The sequence below is a fragment of the Podarcis liolepis genome, assembly GCF_965112155.1.
Source record: "Podarcis liolepis genome assembly, chromosome: 15".
Classification (NCBI taxonomy): domain Eukaryota; kingdom Metazoa; phylum Chordata; class Lepidosauria; order Squamata; family Lacertidae; genus Podarcis; species Podarcis liolepis.
This window is the reverse complement of record NC_139566.1, coordinates 10,360,430-10,387,159: the sequence shown is the minus strand read 5'-3', so window position 1 is coordinate 10,387,159 and position 26,730 is coordinate 10,360,430. Positions and strand designations below refer to the sequence as shown.

The 26,730-nt window shown below is 51.8% G+C and overlaps 2 protein-coding genes across 12 annotated transcripts in view; one reads left to right on the top strand and one right to left on the bottom strand.

Moving 5' to 3' along the window:
• Window positions 1-237: 237 nt before the first annotated feature.
• On the top strand, window positions 238-22,613 carry DCST2 (DC-STAMP domain containing 2). Of its 2 annotated transcripts, none has more exons than XM_083477044.1 (15): window positions 238-866; window positions 1,843-2,013; window positions 4,198-4,299; window positions 5,541-5,735; window positions 8,066-8,131; window positions 9,504-9,717; window positions 10,638-10,795; window positions 11,748-11,912; window positions 12,063-12,230; window positions 16,928-17,028; window positions 17,821-17,951; window positions 18,535-18,662; window positions 19,476-19,569; window positions 20,590-20,874; window positions 22,424-22,613. In XM_083477044.1, the coding sequence occupies exons 1-15, from the start codon at window positions 566-568 to the stop codon at window positions 22,515-22,517; spliced, it is 2,373 nt and encodes a 790-aa protein (XP_083333170.1). In that variant the 5' UTR covers window positions 238-565; the 3' UTR covers window positions 22,518-22,613. The 2 variants fall into 2 exon arrangements, with proteins under 2 accessions (XP_083333170.1, XP_083333169.1); XM_083477043.1 differs by having other exon boundaries at window positions 240-866; window positions 22,421-22,613.
• A 1,552-nt stretch (window positions 22,614-24,165) lies between these two features.
• ZBTB7B (zinc finger and BTB domain containing 7B) overlaps window positions 24,166-26,730 on the bottom strand; it is a 57,499-nt gene continuing 54,934 nt past the window's right edge. For all 10 annotated transcript variants that reach the window (XM_083477194.1, XM_083477196.1, XM_083477198.1 and 7 more), the window contains exon 3: window positions 24,166-26,657. In XM_083477194.1, coding sequence (XP_083333320.1) covers window positions 26,171-26,657 — 487 coding nt within the window. In that variant the 3' untranslated portion in view covers window positions 24,166-26,170. The remainder of the gene's footprint in view (window positions 26,658-26,730) is intronic.

Here is a 26,730-nt window from a genome sequence, read left to right as displayed (position 1 = left end):
GCTGGGACAGAATTTGGTAAGGAGGTTTGGGAGGAGCTAGTGTGGAATGTGGGTGGGGCTAAGGTGGAGTCAACAGAATGCAGCAAGTGGTGGGAGGAGCTAGTGTGGAATGTGGGCGCGGCTAGGGTGGAGTCAATGGAGGATCCAGCAGATGATGGGTGGAGCTAGTACATAATGTGGGCGTGGCTAGGGTGGAGTCAAGAGAGGATCCAGCAAGGGATGGGAGGAGCTACTGTAGAATGTGGGTGGGGCTAGGGAACAGAATCTGACATGTGATGTGTGGAGCCTAGCGGAATCTCAAGTGTACTGGTTTTTCAGACCTCAAATAGGAACGTTGGTGTAGTTGTTGTTGGGACGATAACACACTGACTGGAGACTTTCTCCTTTCCTGGCTCCCCCATTCCAAATATCTTACCACCCCATAAGTTTTTGACACTGGTTTCTCTTGGTTTGTGATTTTACCTACACACTTCCAAACCCATTGCAGACACGGAGACCACGGAGCGCCCCCTGGTCCGGTCCATGCAGTGCTCTATTGGGTAGCCTCCTTGAAGCCAACACCGCCATGGGTCTCCTGTCTATTTTCTCACCACGTGGGGGGCGAAACAGGAAGAGAAAGAAGCCACCGGTCCCACGGGTGGTCGAGGACACCTTGGGCCGGTCCGTGACCCGTAGTGTGGGTGGCTTTGCCTTGGGCATGGTCCTCGCCACAGCCTATGGGGCAATGGTCATTTTCGTGCAGGGGTACAACATCTGGTACTGCCTTCTGTCGACCATCACCCTGGCCCTTGGGCTTGGCCTTGGTATGGCCTTCTCATGCAAAGTTCGTGTCACCGTCCTCCTCATGCTGCCCCAGATCTTCTCAAGTAAGTGTGGAAAAACCCAACAAGTGAAAATAATTTGGTCCCCAGACAGCATTGGAGGCGGGCAGTAGGAAGTGGCATCGTGAGCCAAACAGAATCCACTATTTTGGGGAACGACCCACAGCGAAAGCTGCTATTCTTTGGGGACTATTCCTACCCCTAATACTGGCTACTTGAGAGAACAAGGGCTGTAGCTCACTGGGCATAGCTGTCAACCGTCCCTTATTTGGCGGGAAAGTCCCTTATCCCAGCACCGTCTCCTGCTGCTGTCCCTTACTGATGATGTCCCTTAAATTTCCCGGGTTTCAAAGGAAGCAGCTCCTCTCCCTCCCTCCCTGCCAGCCAGGGAGGAGGGAGGCTCCAGCTGTGTTGCTTGGCTGCGTTGCTCACCCAATAAGGACTCTAAGAACAATTGGGGGGTGGAGCTTGCATACCTAGTGCCGATCAAATCGGCCGCGTTGCCTGGGGACTCACCTTTGCTCAGCGCTTCCCAGCGGAGAGGTGACGGTGGTTTCCCTTGCTGCATCCCCTTTGCTGGGTTGCTGCGCTGTGGGAACCACCGCTTGAGGCTTCGTTTGGCTGCTGACTGGGCTTTCTGCCTTTGGCTCGGAGGGGCTCAGAAGTTGAACATACCTGTGCTCTGAAAATCCCTTATTTTGGCGGCTGCTGGTCCCTTATTTTCAAATCTGTAAGTTAACAGCTATGTCGCTGGGAGAGCATCTGCCTTACACACACAAGGTCCCAGTTTCGATGCCTGGCATCTCCAGCTAGGCTTGAGAGGAGACAGCTGCAAACAGCCACACTCCGCACTGCAACATTTTGTTGAAGCGCCTCACTCAGTGCTGTTGGTAGGGCCTAAGAACTGGTTGGCAACATACAGCTGCAGTTCTGGGGCAGGAGGATAAAGGCTTCCCTGAGAGGGACCCCACAGCCTCTGACGCTTTTCTATTCCGTCTCCCATCTCTATCGCCCCCTGCAGAAGAAGGCAAGACCATGCTGTTGATCCTGGCATTCGGCTTGGCCATGGAGGGCCCCTTCGCCAACATCATCCGCAACTTCACCCGGTGTGCCGATGCCGTGTCGTGTGGCGCCGAGCTCGCCCTCAACCAGACGGCAGAAATGCTGCAGAGGGCCCGCGAGCCCCTGATCAGTGAGACAACGGGGTTTTGTTGCTGCTCTGCTTGCACCAGCCTTGCACTTTTATCACTAGCTGGGTTGGAAGTGTATTTTTTGAAAGGCAGGGGTTGGAAGACCTCTGTCCATAGGAGTTGAATGGGGCCCTCTCTGTCTGGTACAATGGTACCTCAGGTTACATACGCTTCAGGTTACATACGCTTCAGGTTACAGACTCCGCTAACCCAGAAATAGTACCTTGGGTTAAAAACTTTGCTTCAGGTTGAGAACAGACATCTGGTGGCGCAATGGCAGTGGGAGGCCCCATTAGCTAAAGTGGTACTTCTGGTTAAGAACAGTTTCAGGTTAAGAACGGACCTCCGGAACGAATTAAGCACAGTGGTACCTCGGGTTAAGTACTTAATTCGTTCCGGAGGTCTATTCTTAACCTGAAACTGTTCTTAGCCTGAAGCACCATTTTAGCTAATGGGGCCTCCTGCTGCTGCTGCGCCGCCGGAGCACGATTTCTGTTCTCATCCTGAAGCAAAGTTCTTAACCTGAAGCACTATTTCTGGGTTAGCGGAGTCTGTAACCTGAAGCTTATGTAACCTGAAGCGTATGTAACCCGAGGTACCACTGTACTCTGAATTCTCCCCGGGCTACGCCTCCTCTCCCTAGGCCCTGCCCCCTCAGCAGCCCAGGCCACGCCTACCCAGGCCATGCCCCTCATCAGCCCAACTTCACACCCTCCTCAATTGTTTTTTCCTGACATGCTCCCTTGAGGAAGAAGAATGCCTCTTGCTTGCCTTACTTGCACTCTGCAAAGGAAATATTTACCTCCGTGACCCCACCCACTTTATGACTCGGACATTGGCCACCACTAGCATGTGATTCCGCACAAGTTTCTGGGGGAAAGATCTTGCCATCTGCCCTGAGATCTTGTGATGAAGGGCAGTGTAGAAATCCAATAAATAAACAAATAACAAAATATAAATGAATCGTAAGGTAAAGGACCCCCTGACCATTAGGTCCAGTTGTGACCGACTCTGGGGTTGCGGCGCTCATCTCGCTTTATTGGCCAAGGGAGCCGGTGTACAGCTTCCGGGTCATGTGGCTGCTTCTGGCGAACCAGAGCAGCGCACGGAAACGCCGTTTACCTTCCCACTGGAGCGGTACCTATTTATCTACTTGCACTTTGGTGTGCTTTCGAATTGCTAAGTTGGCAGGAGCAGGGGCCAAGCAACGCGAGCTCACCCCGTCATGGGGAATCGAACCACTGACCTTGCTTGATCAGCAAGTCCTAGGCTCTGTGGTTTAACCCACAGCGCCACCCGCGGCCCAAATGAATTGTAGAATCACATAATTGTACAGCTGGAAGACCCCTGAGGGGCATCTGGGTCAACCGACTTGCAGTGTAGGAATCCTGCTCACAGACATCCCTTCATGGGCTCGAACCACCAACCTTCTGGTTAGCGGTCAGACACACAATCAAACAAACAACCCCCAGATGTATCCGGTAAAGCCCAAAGCAGGACAGAGTGCAGCAGCACCAAACTGTTAATTCAGAGGCACATGAATTCCTCTAATATTGGAGGCGGAACATCTCTACTGTGGCTGGTAGCAGTTGCTAGCCTCTGTGATTTTGCTGAATCCACTTTTAAAGCCATCTAAGTTGGTTGCCATCACTGCCTCGTTTGGAGCATATTCCTTAGTTTCTGTGCTTATCTGTCCCGAATTTCCAGGCATTCAGCTCCCCTGGGTGCCCACCGACGTTGATGAGGCAGACTATCTACTTTCTCCACGCCAAACATCCTCATTCACCATTAACCGTCCTAACATGGGCTGATGTAGGCTTGCCATACATCAGGAAAATTCCTGACACGTCTTGGTTTTTGGGTGTAAAAATGGCATCGGGGAGAATTTTGCTGAATTGGCAAAATGTCAGGGAAAACCTGGATATATGGTAACATGATGGAAAAAGCAGCGGAAACAGCTCAAAAAGCTTAGAATCACTATTTTTGGGTTAGGTTTTCCCCCAGAAAGCGCAGGAATTTTACTTTCTGAAATCTGGCCACCCTAGCTGATGGGAATTGGAGCCTAGCGACTTTAGAATGGCACCACCACTGCCTACTCCTTCAGTCCTGGCGCTGTTCTTGGTTCTTAATAGACACCAACCATATTTAAGGTGGGCTCTCTCTCTCCCCCAACATCTTCTGCCTAGATGCGCTACGAAAAATCAAGGACATCGCTCAGAAGGCAAAAGTGGTTGGTGACCGCGTCCGAAAGCTTTTCCGATCTGTCATGGACTCTGTACGGCACGTGGGTGAGTTTGAATGGGTGCAGAAGGGGCTGGGATGGAGGAAGGATGCAAGAAGCCAAAGAGATGGGCTAAAGGGGTTGCACCCTATAATAATAATTTATTATTTATACCCTGCCCATCTGGCTGGGTTTCCTATGGTGTCACCCATGGGATCAAAGGAGAGGAGAGCTTTTGGCTAACTCCACCCTACCACAAGACAGGTAGTTTACCCACAGAGACTGTCTGTCATTATGACGATTATCATCCTCATCATCTTTGAATTACTAATCACATTCCAAACCAATTTACAGGTAATAAAAACTAAATGTAATAATAATATGTGTTCGTTTGTTTATATATCAAAAGTCGCTTTGAGTTACCTTGGTAAAAAGAAGAAAAAGCAATCAATAAATTTAATATATGATAATAATAATAATAATAATAATAATAATTGCATCTATAACTCAAAGCGACCTATGGTATATAAACAAACAAACAAACAAACAAACAAACACATCCATTAAAGCTGGCACAAAAGAAGAGAAAAACCTAAAGCACGATCCTCTTTTAAGAAGGCAGGAATAAAACACCCCACCCAGTCAAGGAGGCCACAGATAATTATTATTTATTAATTAGCTGCCCTTGACCCTAAGGTATGAGTTACGACATTAAAACGCAATATTAAAAACAGTTTAAAACAGCCTACAAATTAAAAGCTAAAGGCCTGGTGAAAGAAGATTGTTTTTTCCCAGGGCCTAAAATGGTGTCAGGTTGGTCTCTCTGGGGAGAGCTTTCCGCAAGCAGAATTAAAAACTGACAAGCAAAGTGTACACTTGTGGTAAAGACCCAATTATCCAAGTGGAAAAACCTGCCAGAACAAAAATATATTCAGTTGTTTCCAGGAAGTGCAGCTAGTCTGGCCAGGGATACTGTTCTACAGAACAGGTACAGACCCCCTAAAAGCCGTGCTCTGAGATAGTGGATTTCTGAAATCTTTGAGATTTGCAGGGGAGACCCTGCCGAAACCGCAGTGATGTATAAGGGATGCATAAGGGATAAGGCCGTCTCTCAAGTAACCTGGTCCAGAGCTTGAGAAGGACATACTATACCTTGAACTTGGCCCAGCGGAAGACTCGCTGCGAGTTCAAATCCTGCCATCAGGGTGTTATTGGCCGGCAGCCACAAGCAGCCTAGCCGCTGCGCTCTGCACGTGCTCCAGACAGTCAAATTCACACTTTTCTCTTCTGCCCCTTCCTTCCGTGCAGCTCACTGCCTGCGCAACGTGTGGTACTTCCTCCTCAACTTGGGCGAGGTCTGCAACGAGGAGATGGGCACCCCCTACCGGAAGTGCGCCAGTCTCTTTGACAACGCCAAGGACACGTGCGAGCGGGCAATCCCCTTCCTCTACTTCCTCTGCTCCGTCGTCCTGCTCTTCAAGTACCTCTGCGGCCTGGCTAATAGTGAGCGTGAACTTTGACCCCTTGACCCTCCTGCCGCCCGTCCGATGGCTGCACTTGACCTCTGACACTAGGGCAGCGGTCAGTGGGATTCTGTTGTCTCCAGCCCTTCATCCCCAAACCTCTGACCCTTCGCTGGCTTAGTCACTGCTTAGCGTGACCCCCGATCTGGGCCCAGGGTTAACCCGAGTAACGCGGTCCAGGTCTGGTCCCAAATGCAAGGGTTCCGCAAGGAGTCAGTCCGACAGGGCCAAGGCAGGAAGCCAGGCAAGGTTCTGGCAAACTGCAACCTTTGCATATTTTTTGTGTATTTTTGAAGGATTGCGTTGGATTGTGATTTTGAGCTGAGTAGTATTTTTCTGAGAGAACTTCCTGGTAAGCACATGGTCTTTTGTTCTATTGTGCAGTGGGGATTAAGCAACCCCCCCTCCTTCAGAGTTCACAGTGACCCAAGGCAGTGAAGATTTGTTTTGTATTTTGAGATTTTTGAGATTTTGATTTTAGAATTTTGACAAATTTTAGAATTTTGAATATTTTTCAAATTTTAGAATTCTAAGATGGCTAGAGCAGCTTTTGATAGTGATGCAAAACTAGGAATGCCTGTGCTAAATGAATACAATTTTGTGCAATTGAAGCAAACCACTTTCTTGGGCATCTCTCTGGACTTTGTAAATTGCCTAGACGCATAACTACTGTCCTTGCTGCTAGCATTTCTTACTGGTGACTCAGCTCTCCCTCTGCATTCCTCTCTTAAATGACTGGTTGCTCCCGCAATCTGGGGCTGGGTCCAGCAGCCTTTTATCTCTGACCGGGGGGGGGGGCGTAACAGTGGTCCTGATCCCCCGGCGACTCACTTCCCTGTCTCGCCCGAAGACGAGCACTCCTCCTGCGAGTACTCAGGTCTCTCCTTCTCTCAGACCTCAGTCTCTGCAGCTCGGGAGATGTCGGTGGGTTACTAGACCCAGGGGCTGCCTCAGCCTTCCCTGACCCAACTGGTAGTGGAGCAGCTGTAAGTGATGGCCCAGCTGGAGGCAACGAGGGAATCCCCGCATCTGGAGCCAGGGCAGGCTCAGGCCCCTGACTTGACCCAGCTGGTGTTTGTTGCAGGGGAACCTGTGCAGACTGATATTCTTCAGGATCCGGCCCCAGACTTGGTTCAGATGATGCCTGAGGCAAAGGATCCACTGCAGACTGAGTTTCCTCTGGTTCCGAGTCCGAGCCCAAGTCTCAGGCCATCACAACTGCTTACTGTGACCTCTGACCTCTTGCTAGGCTAATCGCTGTTTAGCATGACCTACGACCGCTAGTTAGCCTAGTCCTTGCCCAGTGTGACTCCTGACCTCTGACCCTTGGTTCACTTAGTTTCTGCTTAGCATGACCCCTGACCTATGACCTCTTCCGACTTTTCACTGCTTAGCATGACTCCACAAGCACAAACTATGCACAAACTATGCTTATTCAGGATAGACACGGCATAGCTCCTCTAGCTCCTACAAGCCTGGTCACTATTTAGGATGACCCCTCATCGTTTCTGCCTACCGTGACCCCTGGCCTTAATCAAAGTCCATGAACCGGCCTCTGAGCCCCTCGTCCCCCTTCTTAACGTTACCCTTGACCTCTCATGAGCCATGTCACTGCTTTGTGCAACCTCTGACCCCTTTGTCATCCTAGTGTGAGCCTTGACCTCTGGTGTCTGTGGCAAATAGCTAGCGTGACTCAGGTGCTTCTTCGCGTTCTCTGCATGGCCCCAGCCTCAAACACTGCCAGAGCTCAGCCCCGGAGTCTAACCAGGCCAGACAAAGGTGGAATCTAGACTTATTTTAAAAAATGCTGTGAAAATGCTTTTTTAAAAATTATATATATATATATATATAAAATAATTCGCCAATAGCTCACCATCGCCATCTAGTGTCACATTTGTATAATGCACTTAAAACACACTTAAAACATTTTGTTTGCAGCTGTATAGCTGAATCCAGAGAGATTCGCAGAAATCAGCCATTTAATAATATATTGTTGGGAGCTATTGGGGCGGGGGAGACTGGTGTGTTATGGTTGTGTTATGTGCTGGCAAGATATGGTAGCTGCAGTTAATTGGCTTTTCAGGCCCTGATTAACTGACAAAAGAAGGAATAGCAATACAAGCCTACCTTGGAGGGCTGTTGTATGTGGGTGAATGAGATAATAACATGCTTTGACCTCACTGAATTACTATATGAATGCTTAGGAGTAGCAATATTGCTGTGACTGAGGCCAGCCAATGAATGTGTGTGCAGCTGGGAGCTAGACCACCGTGCCTTGCCCTCCTAATGGTCTTGTCTTTTTCCCCACAGTCCTCCTGGTCTTCTGCATAATCCCGCAGTACATAGCACCGTTCCTGCGCCGCAAGGTTGTTGAGCGTGAGTGTGGAGAAAGGTTGGGGGATAAAACACCTGTCCAGTTCAGGTGGGCCTAAACCAGTGTCTGATCCAGCAGGGCTTTCCCTAAGTTTTTAAGTGGACACCTTTACTTATACATAGCATTTGGTACGGCAAAAGGCTTCCAGAGTAGCCTATATACAGTCAAAACAAGGCAATCCCTACTCCTAAGTTTGCAATCTTAAAAAAAAGGCACATAAGGTAAAAGGCACAGGGAGGGCAAAGGAAAACTAAAACCAAAACTCAGACCAGGCATAGGCATAAAGGTAAAGGTAAAGGTACCCCTGCCCGTATGGGCCAGTCGTGTCCGACTCTGGGGTTGCGCGCCCATCTCGCTTAAGAGGCCGGGGGCCAGCGCTGTCCGGGGACACTTCCAGGTCACGTGGCCAGCGTGACGAAGCTGCTCTGGCGAGCCAGCACCAGCGCAGCACATGGAAACGCCGTTTACCTTCCCGCTACAAAGCAGTACCTATTTATCTACTTGCACTTAAGGGTGCTTTCGAACTGCTAGGTGGGCAGGAGCTGGGACCGAACGATGGGAGCTCACCCCGCCATGGGGATTCGAACCGCCGACCATGCGATCGGCAAGTCCTAGGCGCTGAGGTTTTACCCACAGCGCAACTCGGCCCTCCAGATGTTTTGATACTATAATTCCCATCATTCCTGTGCGCCATGAAACAATTGGATGCATAAAAACTGACTCCTTTTGGAATAAAAATTGCCCAGACCAATAAATATGATTCAAAGCTTTACTAACCATAACTCCTTCAAAACAGGTACAAAAACGATGAATGATACACCCAGAAAGTAGTATAAAGCATATGCATATTCATGCAGAGGTTCTTCTTCTTAAATATATAATATCATTACGGTCAGAGCAAAAATCAAAGCTCTGTCTCTGCCATAGCTGCATCCAGCATAAGGTTATTTGCTGCTGGAGAAACATCATTACCGCATCCTTTGCTCCCTGTGGCTTCCAGAGAAAGATTAACAGGCAACTCCTTTCAAGGTGGAGATTTGCAATCAAATACCGCTCGCATGATCTAAGGTTAAACACTCGCGATAAAGCTAGCAGAGAACACCAGCAGTTAATTATCAACCTGTTAGAGCTCTGGGTGCTTCAGTATGCTTCAGTGGAATATTCCAATGTTAAACCCTTAGTAATATACATACAGGCATTCTCAATTTCACCATGCGATTAAACAATTATTCTTAACAGTCTTGTGGCTCTGTGAATCGCCAAAACGTGACCTTTTAACAAAGCGATTCACGCCCCCGCTAGAGTTGTAGTATAGACATAGCCACTCTTGTTCTCACACCCTACCCTCCCATCTCCCCCAATATGCACCACCAGCGATCGTGGCTGTGCTGAACCGCGTGCGACACGAGTTCGAGTTCAACATCACAGCTGTGCACCACTACGACGTGACCGTCAATGCCAGCAAGAGCCTGTCCCAAGTCGCCTTTGACATCATGGAGGACGTCTCCAAGCGCCTGCAGCCTGCAAAGGAGGCTGTAGGGCTTTTTGGCTATATGTCTACCTTAGTCATTCTGTACCTCTACATCAAGTGAGTCACAGCAAGGAGGCCAAGAGGAGCGAGGAGCTTCTATGCCATTCCTAAGGCAGGGCTAAGGAACCAGGCGGCAGTAGACTACAACTCCCATCATCCCTCACCATTGGCCTTACTGGCTGGGGCTGATGGGAGATGGAGTCCAACAACCTCTGGACGTTCACCTCTATAAGTTCCATTTGGCTAAACACCACTGTTAAGTTCAATTTGATATGTGATCCCTGATTGGTTGGGAGGACTGTGGCGTTTGCCCCCCTAGGTGTGTGACATCATACTGGGTTCATAAGGAAAGGGTTAACTAATTGTAAAATGACTAACCAATAGGAAATCCAAGGGGAGGAGTTAGAGCTAGAGTTGGTAAGAAGTCAGTCTAGTGTTAGAGAGGAAGAGGATAAGTCTGTGGGTTGGGCTAGTCTGATGTTTGAGAATCTGTTAAGAGGAGTCAGTCAAACAGTTGAGATAATCAGCCAGAAAGTATTAGGAAGGTATAGGCCAGTAAAGAAACTAAAGTTAAGAAACTGACAAGAATATTATCTGAGAAACCATAAACTTGTTAATACTTATAAAATAAACTTGTTTATTTGGTTTAATTTTAACAACTGTCTGGACTCAGTGTGTACCCGAGAGTAACGGGTTGGTGGCAGCGGGGAAGCGGGCACAGTGGTGGCACAGGGATCAATAGACCGTCAAACGTCCGGGGACCCTGTGTGATCACCACAAGGACATTTAGACAATGTGCTGGAAACTACAGGAGAACAGAGTGTTTTTGTGCTCGGGTCCCACTGTGAGAGCAGGGTGTTAGGCTAGATGGGCCATTCGCCTGATCCAGCAGCGATCTTCTTATACTTGCTGAGCTAACCTATCAGTCTTTCTCATGTGAAAGCAACACGAAAATGTCAGCTGCTTGACTTCAACAGGGCTCTGCTGTACCGGAAGCATTATTTGCACGAGGACAGTTTTGACAACATCTTCATCACCAAGCCGTTCCTGGAGATGGACGCAATGCGGAGGAAGAATAAGAAGCCCACCGTCCTGCCGTTGTCTGCCAAGGAGTGTACCAAGTACATCCGCCCAAGTAAGGCAGCAGTTTGGAAAGACCCAGCCTGGATATTCTGGCCTCTGGAAATTATTCACTAAAATGAGAGGTGCTGGGTGGAAACATGCATATGTATGCTGCAGGGAACCGGGCAGAGGGCCTTCTCGGTAGTGGCGCCTTCCCTGTGGAACGCCCTCCCATCAGATACATAGGAGAACTACACAACTTTTAGAAGACATCTGAAGGCCACCCTATATCGGAAAGTTTTTAATGTTTGACATTTCATTATGTTTTTATATGTGTTGGAAGCCACCCAGAGTGGCTGGGGCAACTGAACCCAGAGTGGCTGGGTTATTATTATTATTATTATTATTATTATTATTATTATTATTACTACTACTACTACTATTAATGCATTACACACCAAGGGCCCGTCTGCACTGTACAATCATACCTCGGGGTGTGAACGTGATCCATGCGGGAGGCATGTTCGCAACCCACAATCTTTGCAACCTGAAGCACCGTGTCTGCGCACGCGCACGACGCTATTCGCCGCTTCTGCGCATGCACGTGATGTCGTTTTGTGTTTCTGTGCATGCGCGAGCGCCAAAACCCGGAAGTAACCCGTTCCGGTACTTCCGGGTTCAGTGTGGTCCGCAATCTGAAAACGCACAACCTGCGGCGTTCATAACCCAAGGTATGACTGTACATTTAAAGCAGTACCATACCACCTTAAACAGCATAGCTCCGCCCCCAAGAATCATGGGAAATGTAGTGTGTTAAGGTTGCTACACACAATGTCAATTTCCAAAGTTTAGTTCAGTGAGGGGAATAGGGAGGTCTCCTAATCATTCTCAGCGCCTCGGACAGACTACAGCTCGCAGAATTCCTTGTGGGGGAAGGATGGTGGTTTAAAGGGACACCGTAGTGCTTTAAATGGTGTGAATGTGGCTCTGAGTCCACCCAGCCGCTATTGCTTCTTCCTCTGCAGCCTCGCTCATATTGCCCCGCAAAGAGCAACTCCGCTACACGCTGGCCATCGTCTCCCTCTTCCGCCAACTGACCCTTGCTGTCCTGCTGATCATTGCCGACTTTTCGGTCTTCTGGCTTTTGGACTTGGTGAGATACCTGCTGCATGGAGAAATCGTTGCAAGAGGTAACCCAACTGGTGGGATGGTGGCCTCTTGTGCAGCCCACCAAGAGAGTACAAAGGTGGATCTGTTTTTGCACCAATTATGGGTGGAGTTTCGGATTCAGACATAAGGGCTACTGTTCAGGTCAGGGCCTGAGCCGCATCTCCCCGCAGCCCCCGTGACGATGAGCGTCAGTGTCAACGGGACGGGCTACACCGGCGAGATGTACCGCGACATGGTCTCGGCCTTCGAGGTCCTGCAGCGGGGCAATGTCAGCGTGCTGTCCCGGAAATGTCGCCTGCGCCCAGCGGAGCCTGATTACGACGGCTACATCACCATTGGTAACTGGGGGGAGTGGGAAAGACTTCCTCCCCAGTGGTGGCTGGTGCTGCCTTTGGGGACTGGTAGGGCTGGAGGTCCAACAGTAGGTGGAGCCAGAGCCACCCTCTCACTATATATAAGGGTCTGTTTCAGTATATCTGAAGAAGTGTGCATGCACACGAAGGCTCATAGCAATAACTAACTTAGCTGGTCTCTAAGGCAGTGTTTCCCAACCGGTGTTCCGCGGCACACGAGTGTGCCGTGAGACATCGGCTGGTGTGCCGCGAGATGCCTGGAGGGAGGCGGGCGAGTCGGGCGGCGAGAGGCGAGGAGAGGCCGCGCCTCCTGCTGCTGCCTGGCGCTCCTCCTCGCAGCCGGCAGCGCTGCCTGGGCGCCTCCGCGCGACTCTGCCTCGCTGGGTTTGGTCTCCCAGCAGAGACGGGTCACACGCGCCCCTCCCTCCCTCCCTCAGCCTGCGCGGAGGGAGAGCCAGAGAGAGGCATCGCTCCTGCGCTCCGAGGCGGATTGAGCGCAGCTGAGAGGAGCTGCCGAGGGAAAAAACTTTCACTTTTGTGCGTCCCTCCCGGCGTGACGCTGCGCGCTGACGTCACGGGGCGGGGCTTTAATGGTGGTGTGCCGCGAGATTTTTTTTCAGTAAACAGGTGTGCCGTTGCCCAAAAACGTTTGGGAAACACTGCTCTAAGGTACGCGGGTGGCACTGTGGGTTAAACCACAGAGCCTAGGACTTGCCGATCAGAAGGTCAGTGGTTTGAATCCCTGTGATGGGGTGAGCTCCCGTTGCTCGGTCCCTGCTCCTGCCCACCTAGCAGTTCGAAAGCACATCAAAGTGCAAGTAGATAAATAGGAAGGTAAACGGCGTTTCCGTGCGCTGCTCTGGTTTGCCAGAAGCGGCTTAGTCATGCTGACCACATGACCTGGAAGCTGTACACTGACTCCCTTGCCAATAAAGCGAGATGAGCGCCGCAACCCCAGAGTTGGCCACGACTGGACCTAATGGTCAGGGGTCCCTTTACCTTTAAGGTGCTACTGGAAGGATTTATTTTTTATTTTTATTTTTTATTATTTATTTTGTTTTGTTTTGACTACGGCACACCAACACGGCTACCTACCTGTAACTAGTTTTGTCCCCATCTTCTTCCTGGAAATGCCATCCCATTGGATGTTTCCAGGGAGCCTATCAGATGGGCAGGACAAGGCACGCCTCCTGCTTTCATTTCTGCCTCTGTCCTGTAGAGCCATGGTTTTCAGCCAGCGTGCCGTGGCACCGTGGGGTGCCTTGAATGATGGTCAAGGGTGCCGCGGGCAACACTGGCCTCCAACCATTTTTCTTTCCTTCCTTCCCTCCTCTGATGCCCTCTGCCTCCCCAAGGTTTGCACAGCTGTTAGTTGCAGCGGCCCTGGCTACAAGCTCCCCAGGCGAAGGTTGCCTCTGGGACTGACTAGCGAGTGCTTCCCAGGCCCCTGTGGGGCAGTGTGAGGAGGCACCTTTCTTTGGGGTGGGGAGGCAGCTCAGAGACCAGGGGCAGTGGCAGTGGCTGCCCAAAGGACTCCCAAGTAGAGGGGAGAGGAGGCTGAGGGAACACTTCACAAGGGAGGGTATTTGAAAAAGGGTAAGGGTGGCGCTGTGGGTTAAACCACAGAGCCTAGGGCTTGCCGATCAGAAGTTCGGCAGTTTGAATCCCCGCGACGGGGTGAGCTCCCGTTGCTCGGTCCCTGCTCCTGCCAACCTAGCAGTTCAAAAGCACACAAAAAAGTCCAAGTAGATAAATAGGTAAACGCCGTTTCCGTAAGCTGCTCTATTTCGCCAGAAGCGGCTTAGTCCTGCTGGCCACATGACCTGGAAGCTGTACGCCGGCTCCCTCGGCCAATAAAGCGAGATGAGTGCCGCAACCCCAGAGTGGGCCACAACTGGACCTAATGGTCAGGGAGGGGTCTCTTTACCTTTACTTTAAGAGTCTGTCAGCTCTGCAGGCAAGGGGCACCACAACGGAGCTTTCCACAGGGGTGCCGCAGAAAGAAAGGGAGCTGTGGACCCCAGAAAGTTGAGAACCTCTGCTGTCGTGTGATTGCTGATGGGTGTTGAGAGGGCATGGGGAGGCTAGCAGTAGGTGGCACCAGAAACAGGCAGAGCCACTCCATGACTGGTTGTGGGAGGGGAAGCCTTAAGGTTGTGGGCTGGAGCAACCTTCACCACCTGACGCCCTCAAGATGTTTTGAACTACAACTCCCATCGGCCCCAGGCAGCCGGGCCATTGTGGACTACAACTTCCATCAGTCAACAGCCACGCTGCCCAGGGCTGATGGGGAGTTGTAGTCCAAAACATCTGGAGGGTGCCAGCCAGGTTAGTGAAAGGCGGACTTGAAAGGTCCCAATGGGATTTTGCGGCCACAAGTCCAGCTGCAAGGTAGACTCGGCCACCAGCGTCAGGGAAGAAACTACCGTATTTTTTGCACCATAGGGCGCACCGGACCATAGGGCGCACCCAATTTTTAGGGGGGGAAATCAAGAAAAAAGTCTCCCCCCCCCAGCCCCAAAGAGCAGCGTACAGGCTGTGCACAACCTCTCCCTGCTGGAGGGGTTCGCGCGGCTATGGCACAAGCCAAGGCAGCGAGCAGGATGGATCCCGCTCGCTGTTTTGGCTTCCTCTTTAGCCCCGTGCAGCCTCTCCTTGCCGGGAGACGCTGCGCAGGGCTTTCCTGGCATTCCTGGGAGGTGGGGGGATTCCCTCACCTCTCCCAAAAGCCCGCAGAAGCCGCACAACCCCTTTAAAGAGATCACGGCTTCTCCTGGCTTTTCTGGGAGGTGGGGGAAGGGACTGATGCGTCCAGTCAGTCTCTTCTCCCTCCTGGGGAAAAGCCCGCAAGAGCCGCACGGAGCTTGTGTGCGGCTCTTGAGGGCTTTTCCCGCCTGCCTCACCCCTGCATTCGCTCCATAGGACGCGCACACATTTCCCCTCGCTTTTTAGGAGGGAAAAAGTGCGTCCTATGGTGCGAAAAATACGGTAGATGGGGGATACAGATGTCTACGCTGCATCGCTCAGAAGAAAGTGCACCAGGAACTTCATAACAGTGAAGTTGGTGAAGACTTGACGTCACCCCCCCCAAAAAGTTTTTGATTTCAGGTCCTACTGAAATGAGGCTACATTTTAATGTTGTATCTTAATCTTTTTAAAGTTGTATTTCAATCAATTGCTTTTATAGCGGTGTTAGCTGCCCTGAGCCTGGTCTTGGCTGGGGAGAGAGAGGTATAAATAAAATTTAATAATAATAATAAGTGGAAAAGTGGAGGAGAGGGAGATTCCCTGAACTGCTGAACTGCATGGAATTGCCCATTAAAAGCACAAAGCTCTGCACCAGCCTCTTGTGGCTGTTTCTGGAATTGCACAGTGCAGGAAATGTTCCGCAAGGGTACCACAGTGCAACGGGGTGTTAGGGGAGAGGATAGTACCTCTGGCGGGGGACACATCGGGCTCCTTCTGGTCTAGTTTGTCCACCTTGGGTCTCCACCCTGCACCCAGCTTTCACCTGTGGCTCCTAGAAGCTGTCAGCATGAGATGGCGGCCACACCCCAGGGAACAGCTTCGGTTGACCTGCTAAACCAAGAAAGGAGAGACAATGGGTCACAAACCCTTGGCGAGTTAGGGAATGCCCCTGTATGCAAAGACAAGCTCTGAAGGATTGAGTGGACAAGACCAGGAGTGGGCCCAGCGGTCAAGGTGATTTCTGCACTTGCTGTAGAGGGAAGTGAGGGACAGGTGGGGCTCGTCCACCTGGGAAGGGAGCCCACCTAGGAGAAGGAAATCTCTGTCGTGGTCTGGTTCTCGGGCGATTGAAGTCCCGGCTGGGGATGTCGGGACCGGGGGCAAGATGGTGGGGTGGGAGCAGGAACGGGAGTCCAGAAGCAGGAGTCAGGAAGCCAAGAGTCCGAGGGTCAGAGAGCCAGGAGTCAAGAAGCCAAGGGTCTGAGGGTCAGGAAGCAAGGAGTCAAGAAGTCAGGGGTCCGAGGATCAAGAAGCAAGGAGTCAAGGAACCAAACTCAGCGAGGCAGTGAACGTGTTGCTGTGGCAAAGAGCCAAAGGGAAATGCTGACCTTATATCCCTTCCCAGCTTTGGCCACCAGGTGCTGTGAGTTACCAATCGGCCTCACCTGTGCAGCCGCGCCTTGCCTCTCCAGAACACACTTAGGAAGGCCCTAGTCCTGCAAAGTCCTACTGGTCCCAGGGCCTGGCTCCTGCACACACTGATCCCAAACCTTTGCTGCCTTGTGGGAAATCTTTGAGGGAGGAAAAGCCTCAGGAGCAAACGCTGCACAAATCTGGAGTGGAGTCCCTGAGATGGTTGGATGACGCCTTGTAAGCCTCCTTCCGGCAAGCTGGCTTAACAAACTACAGTTCCCAGGATTCTCCATGTGATATAAGAGTGTGGGGCAGTGGTTAGAGCGTCAGGCTAGGACTGGGGGGGGGACGGACCAGGGTTCAAATCCCTACTTGGCCATGAAGCTCACTAGGGGACCTTGGGGCAGTCGCTGCCTCTTAGCCTAACCCGCCTCGCAGGTTGTTCTGGGGTTTAACTGAAGAGAACCATGCGCGCCACATCAAGTTCCTGGGGGTGGGAGGAGGATGGATCTAAATGTGCCAAGTAGGTAGATAATTAAGTGGTGTTGCTTCTTCAAACCTCCCAACCACCCGTCTCCCAGGTCTCATGTACGGCGTCTGTTTCTTCATCGCCATCTTCGGCACCTACATACAGCGCCTGCGGCGGGTCGTGTGTGCTTGGTACTATCCCTCCCGTGAACAGGTGAGTGACTCTACACACACACGCCCTTGGATCGGGGAGGAATTTAGCTTCAGGTAGGCTAATAAGCAGGTGGTCTAAACCACAGAGCCTAGGACTTGCCGATCGGAAGGTCAGCGGTTCAAATCCCCGCGACGGGGTGAGCTCCCGTTGCTCGGTCCCTGCTCCTGCCCACCTAGCAGTTCGAAAGCACGTCAAAGTGCAAGTAGATAAATAGGTACTGCTCTGGCAGGAAGGTAAACGGCGTTTCCGTGCGCTGCTCTGGTTCGCCAGAAGCGGCTTAGTCATGCTGGCCACATGACCCGGAAGCTGTACACCGGCTCCCTCGGCCAATAAAGCAAGATGAGCACTGCAACCCCAGAGTCGTCCACGACTAGACTTAACGGTCAGGGGTCCTTTACCTTTAGTTGAAATTCCTGCATTGGAGGGGTTACACTAGATCAGAGGTGTCCAAACTTTTTTCAAAGAGGGCCAGGTTTGATGAAGTGAAGGGCCATGGGGGCCGACCAAAGTTGCTGTAGGATTTTACCCCAGGAAATAAACTGCCACAGGGGCCGGATTAAGCCGACCGGTGGGCCGGATTAGGCCCCCAAAATGGACTTTGAATATGCCTGCACTAGATGATGCTTGGGGGGTCCCTTGCAACGCTATGATTCTAACCACACCACCACCCTGAGCCACCTGACCACCTCAACTCCAGTTTTTTCTGCATGAGGCCTTCACCCCAACTAATACCCTGGGCGCTTGGTCTCCCGCTCAACCCAGTGATCTTATTTCCTCGCAACAATCCTTTAGGAGCGCACCTGTTACCTCTACAACACCATCCTGACACGAAGGACGGGGCTGGCCCAAGCCGTGCTAAAGGCCGTGAGGAATCGCTCCGCAGACGGGGGCCACACCAACATTTTGCTGGTCCTCGCAGCTAAGTAAGCCCCCAAACCTTTTCCCCACAATGGAAGGAAAGAGTTGTAGCCTATGATGGCCATGCTGGTAAGGGCTGATGGGAGTTGCAGTCAAAAACATTGGACAAACAATTCTGTCGTTGTCGTCATCAGAAATGCTTTCCACCTGATATCCCTTTCCTTCTGGCCAGAGCACAGGAAATACAACCGATCCATCATTCTACGCTTGAGGAATTTATTTTCAGGACACACTCTAGTTGCGATTCTGATTTGTTTCACACTGGTTATAATGCTTTATTTTATACTGGTGTAACCTGCCCAGGGACCGTCTGGTGAAGGGCAGGTGGTAATAATAGGGTTGAGGAAGCTGTGGCCAGTAGCAGCTGGGATGTTTGAGTAAGGGTGGTATATGTATCAAAATGACGACATTTCACCTGCACGCAGATAAAAGCAGAGACTGACGGTGCTTTTGCAGAATCTTGACCTGCAGTGTGTTGTGTGTGTGTGTGTGTGTGTGTGTGTGTGTGTGTGTGTGTGTGAGAGAGAGAGAGAGAGAGAGAGAGAGAGAGAGAGAGAGAGAGACATCCCTCACGGGTCTCCTCCGCAGGTCTCGGCTGTGCTCATGGCTGGTCAAGAAACTGGGCGTCCACGAGTCCTACTGCATGGGCTGCGGGAAGATCCGCAAGGACACGGACAGCGAGGACTTTGTCACCTGCAGTACGCAGGGATGCAGAGGTTGGAAGCCGGGGCGGGGCAAGGGAGGCTGTGGGGCAAAGGCGAGGCCCAGAAAGGCTGTAAAAGGAGGGTGGGGTAGATCATATTGCGCAGGATGCAGCTACTGGCGGCTGCCTCAGGCCCAGAGGGCTGATACAGGCCCCCCAAGCCTCTGTATCTGGTGCGCTCCCCAAGGCACAGCCTTCACCAGACTGGCCAGACTGTGTCCTTGAACTCTGATCCTGTTTCTCACTTGCTCAGACGGAGACTAGAGAGCCGGGCGGGGTGCGTGGCAGTGAGGGTAGGAACTAGCTTGCTGTAACAGGGGAAATTTATACCCTTTGCTCTGTCCACTTTTAGTTAAGTATTTTTTAAAATTTACTTGATTTTGGCGGTGGCCGGGGGGGGCGGGACAACGGGCAGTGGGTTACACCCATGTCTTGAGCTGAAGAAGTTTCCATATGTACCCTTGGGATTCTCCCCCAGAAAATCTGTACGGCAGTGGTGGGAAAACACAGTCCATGAGGCCAAATGCGGCCCTCCAAGCCAGTCTGCCTGGCCCTCATGACTCTCCCTAGTCCACACCCCCATCCTTGGACACACCCCTTCTCTCCAGACCACACCCCTCACTGGCCTTGCCTTCACACCCTGATCTTGCCTGGAGAAGAGTACAGAGAGGGGTGTGTGGAAATTGAACCACCTTATATTGCTCCTCCCACTCTGCCATTGCTCCTCCTACCTTTGTCTCTGGCCCCACCCACTCAGAGGGTTGATAAAGGTATCCCAGCCTGGCTCCCCTTACGCCACATGACTCTCCTCATCCTGTCTCCGCAGGTATCTACTGTCCGGACTGCTACAAACTCCTGGACAACACGTGCTCCATTTGCATGGCGCCCTTAACCTACCAGGGAGACATGGACGAGGAGGTGTGAGTGAGAAACTTCGTGTTTCCATTAACTTTGCTTTGAGGGCACCCTAGTAAATAATGCCAGCCTCTCTAGAAGCTAATTCTACAGCGCCTCTCCTGCAACGCCCATGCATGCAGGCAAAGAAGAGTGATGAAATAATTTAGAGCTTAGTTTGTTGGTGCTGAAACCAGGGCAAAGGAACTGTGGCGTAATGGTTAGAGCACTGGGGTAGGGCCTGGCAGTGTGTGGGCAGTGGGGCTGTTGCCCTGGGTGCAAAATTGGGGGGGGCAGCGGCAAGATTTCAAAAGGAAAAAAAACCCATATTGACTTTTTTAAAAAAAAAATCAAGCAATGTAAAATTTTCATGACACTAATAATAACAATAAGTGGCCTCTGCTGCTCCTGTCCCCTCCCCAGCTTCCTTCTCCCCGCTGGGAAGACCTTTCTTCACTGCTGCTGTCTGGCCCTGACAGGAACCATTGGTTACGGGGCGCAATACTTGCCTTGCCCCGGGTACTGGCAACCATCGCTACGCTACTGGGAGACCAGGGTTCAAATCTTCACTCTGCCAGGATGTTTCCTGGGTGACCCTGGGCCAGTCACTGCCTCTCAGCCTAACCTACATCATAGAATTGTAGAATCGCAGAGTTGGGACCACGAGGGTCATCTAATTCTAGATCAACCCCCTGCAACGCAGGACTCCTTCGCCCAACGTGGGGCTCAAACCCACAATTCTGAGGTTGTGAGTCTCATGCTCTACCGACTGAGCTATTGAGGAGCGTATGCCGCCTTGAGCTCCCTCTCATTTTTACACGGATGTAAAAATAAGTGATAAATTAAAAAAATTTACCTGCCCATCACAGAAAGTCACCTCACCCCAAGTGAGACCGCTGGTCCCTCTTGGCCAGTATTGGCTCTTGAGACTTTGAGGCAGGGTGCCTTCCCCAGAGATGCCGGGGGGGCCAAACCTGAACCCCCCCCCCCGCATGCAGAGCAGGTGCTCCACTCACTGAGCCACACAGCCCTTCGCTTTCATCCAGGGATTCCAGTGACGAAGAGGCCATGGCTCTGTGGACCAAGGCAGTGCAGGCGCTCAGCGGGTCGCCGGACAAGGAACGGCAGAAGCAGCGGCGACTGCTGAGGGCGCGGATCGAGCGGGCCGTGAAAGGGCGCGGGGGCTGCCGCCGCTTACCCCCTGAACTGGCCAAGAAGATCCTGGAGCAGCTGAAGGAGCAGGAAGGGAGCAGCAGCAGCAGCGAAGAAGATGCCGAGGACGACACATCTAGCAGCTCTGAGGAAGACGGCTCCTCAGGGTCGACGTCAAGGTGAGGGCAAGGCATCGTGGGAAGGTACCTTATCCAGGAGTCACACCATTGGCGCCACCTAGTTCCATACTGTCTACACCATGGTTAGGCAAACTAAGGCCCAGAGGCCGGATCCGGCCCAATCGCCTTCTAAATCCGGCCCGCGGATGGTCCAGGAATCAGCATGCTTTTACATGAGTAGAATGAGTCCTTTTATTTAAAATGCATCTCTGGGTTATTTGTGGGGCATAGGAATTTGTTCATATTTTTTTTCAAAATATAGTCTGGCCCACCACATGGTCTGAGGGACAGTGGACCGGCCCATGGCTGAAAAAGGTTGCTGACCCCTGGACTAGATCATGGGTAGGCAAACTAAGGCCTGGGGGCTGGATCCAGCCCAATCACCTTCTAAATCCGGCCTGTGGATGGTCCAGGAATCAGCATGTTTGTACATGAGTAGAATGTGTCCTTTTATTTAAAATGCATCTCTGGGTTATTTGTGGGGCCTGCCTGGTGTTTTTACATGAGTAGAATGTGTGCTTTTATTTAAAATGCATCTCTGAATTATTTGTGGGGCATAGGAATTCATTCGTTTTCTCTCTCTTCAAAATACAGTCCGGCCCCCCACAAGGTCTGAGGGACAGTGGACTGGCCCCCTGCTGAAAAAGTCTGCTGACTCCTGGTCTACACTGACTGGCAGCAGTTCTCTTGCAGCCCACTGGGGGGCTGGCACCTGGTAGCTCCCATGAGCTGGAGCTCTGAGGCCCTGTCCCTAGAAATAAAACTAAGATCCCAGTCCTCAGGGTTCGGGGCTGATCAAAACAGTAACACAGGAAGCTGCCTTCTGCAGAGCCAGACCCTTGCTTCATCTAGCTCGGGGTGCCCCGCACTGGCAAGCAGTGGCTTTTCAGGGGTTCAGATAGGGAGTCTATCCTAGCCTGGCTTGGAGATGCCAGGGAATGAACTTGGGACCTTCTGTACCCAAAGCAGAGCCGCCCTTAAGAGTCACCCTTGTTCATCCCAAACACTCTTTCATGCCCTTAGCAGTTGTGGGACAGGCAGGCAGTCAACCGGCGGCACTGTGGCCCAGCCACGGTGGCGTGCCGAGGCCGCAACTGCACCTGTTGAATTCTTGCCTGCCGGACAGCTCGTAACAGCAGAGAATACCCCAGGGATGGGGAACTTCGGCCCTTCCAGATGTTGTTGGATGCCATGGGGAAAGTCGTGTGCATAGTTGTAGCAACCTCTGACATCTGCACAACTGGGATGTTCCACCCAATGTGCCTCTGGCTCTGCCCCCCACATGCTCCCCCCCCCCAGAAGGTGGTGTGGGAGGCAAACCATGACCTTACAGAGTTAAAAAACAACAACTCGCCAAGCCTGTGCTTCTCTCTTGTCTTTTGTCTATTTCTTAAAATTATTCTGACAAGATCGTCTCATTTTTAAGATGTCCCTTTTTGCGAGTAGCTTCCAGCACCTCAGGCGAGCGGGAAAAGTGAGGCTATGAAACCATTTAAAATTAAATGAGAACTCCTATATCACCCATCCCTTTCTCCCCGCCTTCCAGCAGCCTCGATTTCGGCTACCAGAAGGAAGTGGAGACCAGCAGCGGCGAGGAGCTGGAGGAGGTGAAAAGCGAAAAGAGGTCTGCCCCAAAAAAGTAGGGAGCGAGACAGAGAATGAGTCTCTGCCACCTCCCTTAAAGAGAGGAAGTATGTATGGCAATAAATTAGGTATCAGTGCCTTCTATTTTCAATATACAGCCAGGGCATGTTGGTCCTTACGCAGCCAGAACTGCACCACCCACCCGCAAGCAGGAGGGAAACGGTCCGGGGCTGCAGAGGGGAATCCTGAGGTTTGCAAAATGTCACACACACACACACCCAAGAGGTATTTAGGAAAAGTCTAAGGGACATTGGGGAATACCCTAAAATCAGTTCAGTGAGGACTGAGCATTCTCAGTGGCCGCACAGTGCAGGAATCGCGGCTAAAGAATCCGACAGATGGCTGTCCAGGCTCTGTTTGAAAACGTCCGACAGAGTCCACCACATTGGTAGGCAAACTAAGGCCCGGTGCCGGCCCAATCGCCTTCTGAATCCGGCCTGTGGATGGTCTGGGAATCAGCGTGTTTTTACATGAGTAGAATGTGTGCTTTTATTTAAAATGCATCTCTGGGTTATTTGTGGGGCATAGGAATTTTTTCTCCAAAATATAGTCCAGCCCCCCACAAGGTCTGAGGGACAGTGGACTGGCCCCCGCTGAAAAACATTGCTGACCCCTGGGTCTACCAGCCTCCGAGGTGCTCCATTCCACTGTCAAAAAAGTTCTTCCTAAGATTTAGTCAGAATCTCGTTTCTTGCCATTCAAATCTACTGCTTAGCATCCTCCCCTCTGGATCCTGCGAACCCTGCGGCGTTTTGCTGGAGGTGCTACGTGGATATAATTATTACCCTCTCCCACACCCCCATGTGGAAGCCACAGCCAAAAAACATGGTCACCCCTCAGTAGAGGAAGGAGGAGTTTTGCTCGCAGCATATTTTCCCGTCTAGTGAAGGAATTTGTGTAAGACGTGTGTAAACACACAGTGGGGGTTTTTTCTGGGGGTACGTAGGGGTACGCATACGCCTAAACATTTTGTCCATTGTACTTTTGTCCATTTACTGTATTTATTTCCCCTGATTTGAACTATAAAATGGTGATTTACTTGAGTCAAAATGAGAGTACAGTGGTACCTCGGGTTAAGTACTTACCGTATTTTTTGCACCATAACACTCACTTTTTTCCTCCTAGAAAGTAAGGGGAAATGTCTGTGCGTGTTATGGAGGAAATGCCTACGGGTGGCATGCCTACGGATTTTCCTCCTCTAAAAACTACGTGCGTGTTATGGTTGAGTGCGTGTTATAGAGCGAAAAATACGGTAATTCGTTCTGAAGGTCTGTTCTTAACCTGAAACTGTTCTTAACCTGAAGCACCACTTTAGCGAATGGGGCCTCCTGCTGCTGCCACGCCGCCAGAGCACGATTTCTGTTCCTGATTCCTGAAGCAAAGTTCTTAACCTGAAGCACTATTTCTGGGTTAGCGGAGTCTGTAACCTGAAGCGAATGTAACCCGAAGCGTACGTAACCCGAGGTATCACTGTACCCCTAAACATTGTTTTTAATAAAAAAAACCCACCACACGCACAATGTGTCAGCCGGTTTAGTGGCACCTCCTGGCACAGGTAATGTAAAACCTCGTGTCGCGCGCAAGCCACCTCGCTCCACCTTTTGTGGGAGAATTTTTGTCCATGAAGGCACCAACGCAAGCCCAAAATTTCCCCTGCTTTCCTTTTTTATTGTCAAGCAGCCTCAACGGACACCGGGAATACCAGCACATTAATAATAATTAAAAAAACAACAACACCAAATGAAATGGAGGGGAGGTGAACACCCCATCCGTCTTTCCCACATACCCGCCCCCCACAGCCATCCAGGAAAATATCCACATTTTTGCTAGCGCTCCCAGAGAAAGGCAATGGGGAGGGTGGCATTTCCATTCATCTCCAGCTGTCCCCCCCCCATCACCAAATCGCTGCTCCAGGAAGAGTCTAAGGGGAGGGGGGGTCTTCAAGGCAGGGAAGACAGGGTGAGGGGTAGCTGAGGTATTGCAGGGTAAGGTGGAACAAGCGGGGGGGGGTTTTTTGCACTTCAAGTAGCTAGAAATTCAAGTTTAAACATACAGGCACTTTTTAAAAAACAAAGTCAGGGAAGACAGGGGAGACCTGCCCTCCCTCTATTCACCCGAGGAGAGGCTCCCCCAAAACACACCTGCGGGGAGGGTGGGGGGAGTTGGGACAGGGTTGGGGGTGGAAGGGAAAGCAGAGTTTGGGGAGGGGGGGAATAATATATTACATCATCTCTTAAATATAGATTAAACTCTGTGCTAATACTCTAGGGACGGACTTTTCCCTGCGCTCCCCAAACGCCGCCTCTCTCCAACCCAACCCCCCGGCTGTTTTGCCCCCTCCAGAGAGGTGATGGGGGGGATGGAAATCTAAGGAATGTGCAAATGGGGGTGAGGGGGAACAAGTTAGACCTGACCCCTAACCACCATCAAGGAGTGTGCCAGTCCCGAACCCTTCCCACCCTTAAATCGCAGGCAAAAACCCTAGTGCAATGGTGGAGGAGGAAAATTAAAGTGGGGTGGGGGGTGTCAACACAACGGGGTCGTTGCCTTTTTGTGCAAAAGTCCACCGGACACCTGTTGCTGTGGAATGAAACTTCTGTGGGGAGGGTTTTTTAGGGGGGGGTAACCCCAAGTTGATGGTCCGTCCCCCGCCAAGTGCTAAAACCTATCTTCTTGCAAGGAGTTCTGGGTCTTGGTGTGGAAGAGCTATGGGAATGTGGGTCAGAAGACTCATTTTGGGGGCATCTTCCTACCCCAAATGAGCAAGCTGGGGGCGACAACGCCGGGTTGCTGCTGGGACCAGCCCGCTGCACTGTGCAAGGACGCCACCAGAAAGCCTCGAGGGGCCGAGCGGGGCTCTCTGTGCAAAAAAGGAGGTGAAGTCAATATAGGGTGCAGGCCCCGCCCCTGGGTGGTGTGGAAAAAAACGCCCCGTTTTCCCTTTCCCACCATGCAAAGGTTGTGGGCCTCCCACTCACCCCCTCTCAAAAAGCAGCTGCCAGTCTCAGGGCCCGAAATAATATAAAGATCTTCTTTTCTCTCTTCTGCCCCCTCAGAAATAAAATTCTCTGGAAAGCTAGAGGCAGGGATCAAACCCAGGAATCCTGGCACACTCCTCAAAAGCTCCTCAACCTGACATCCTCGCCTTAAGAAAAATAAATAAATCTAGTCATCCCCTCCTAGCCTCCCTAACATGGGGGTCAAAGCACCCCCCAAAAGTGCAGGGTCTGGGGGCCACCAACCACTCCCCCCTTCCCAAAGTTATATAAATCTCATGTTTTCTTAGGAGAAAAAAAAATCAGGATTCCCTCCCACGCCACCCCCCCCCAAATAGCACTATCCCTATTTAATTGCTTATTTCATTGATCCTGAGCATATGAACCCTCTCCCTTGCTTTTCTGCCCTCCCACCACCCCAACCCCACCTGCTTTGGTTCATAACTGCCCCGTACCCCTTTGAGGGGTCGCTAAAGGCACCAAATCAGTGCACCAGGGAGGGGCGGGTCATAGTGCATCTCGTCTCTGTTGCCGCGGCAACAGAAAGGGTGGGGGAATAGTGCATCTCGGCCTGGACCACGGCCTAGTCCCCGGAGTCGCCGTGGCAACGGCCAAAGCAAAGAAGGCCTGAGGCCTAGTCTCGGGGAGGGGGCCCCCTACGCCGTTTCTGCCTCCGCCGCCGGCCCGTCGTCCGTCGCCATTCCCTCCTCGCGGCCTTCCTCCTCCTCCTCGTCCTCGTCCTCCTCTTCTTTGATGTGAGGAGACAGGGCTTGCTGGGCGCGGGCCGGATCCCAGTAGCCGCGGGCGAGCGAGAGGCACTGCTCATCCGTCAGCCCGTTGGCCAAGTTGTGGTCGGCCAAGGGCGTCCCCGCGGCGGGCAAGGAGTTGGGCTCGGGATCGGGCCCGCGGCGCCGGCGCCTGGTGCGCACCTCCAGGCAGTTCTGGCCCTTGAGGTGGCGCTGCAGGTGGTCGTCTTTGGCGAAGGCCTTGTGGCATAGGCAGCACTCGTAGGGACGGGCGCCCGTGTGCAGGTGCAGGTGGTTCTTCAGGTCGTAGCTGTGCAGGAAGCGGGCCGTGCAGTGTGGACACGAGTAGGGGCGCTCTCCCGTGTGCTTCCGCATGTGGATCTTGAGCTTGTCGTTCCTGCGAGGGGGAAAGGGGGGAGGCATGAGATTTGTGTCAGCAAGAGCTTACGGAAACCTCTGCCCGTGGCCCC

Coding starts and splice junctions, on each gene's coding strand:
- DCST2 (XM_083477043.1), top strand. CDS start 566: ATGGGTCTCCTGTCTATTTTCTCACCACGTGGGGGGCGAAACAGGAAG. Junction 10,796..11,747: donor TACCAAGTACATCCGCCCAA/GTAAGGCAGCAG, acceptor CTTCCTCTGCAG/CCTCGCTCATATTGCCCCGC. Junction 18,663..19,475: donor CAGTACGCAGGGATGCAGAG/GTTGGAAGCCGG, acceptor CTGTCTCCGCAG/GTATCTACTGTCCGGACTGC.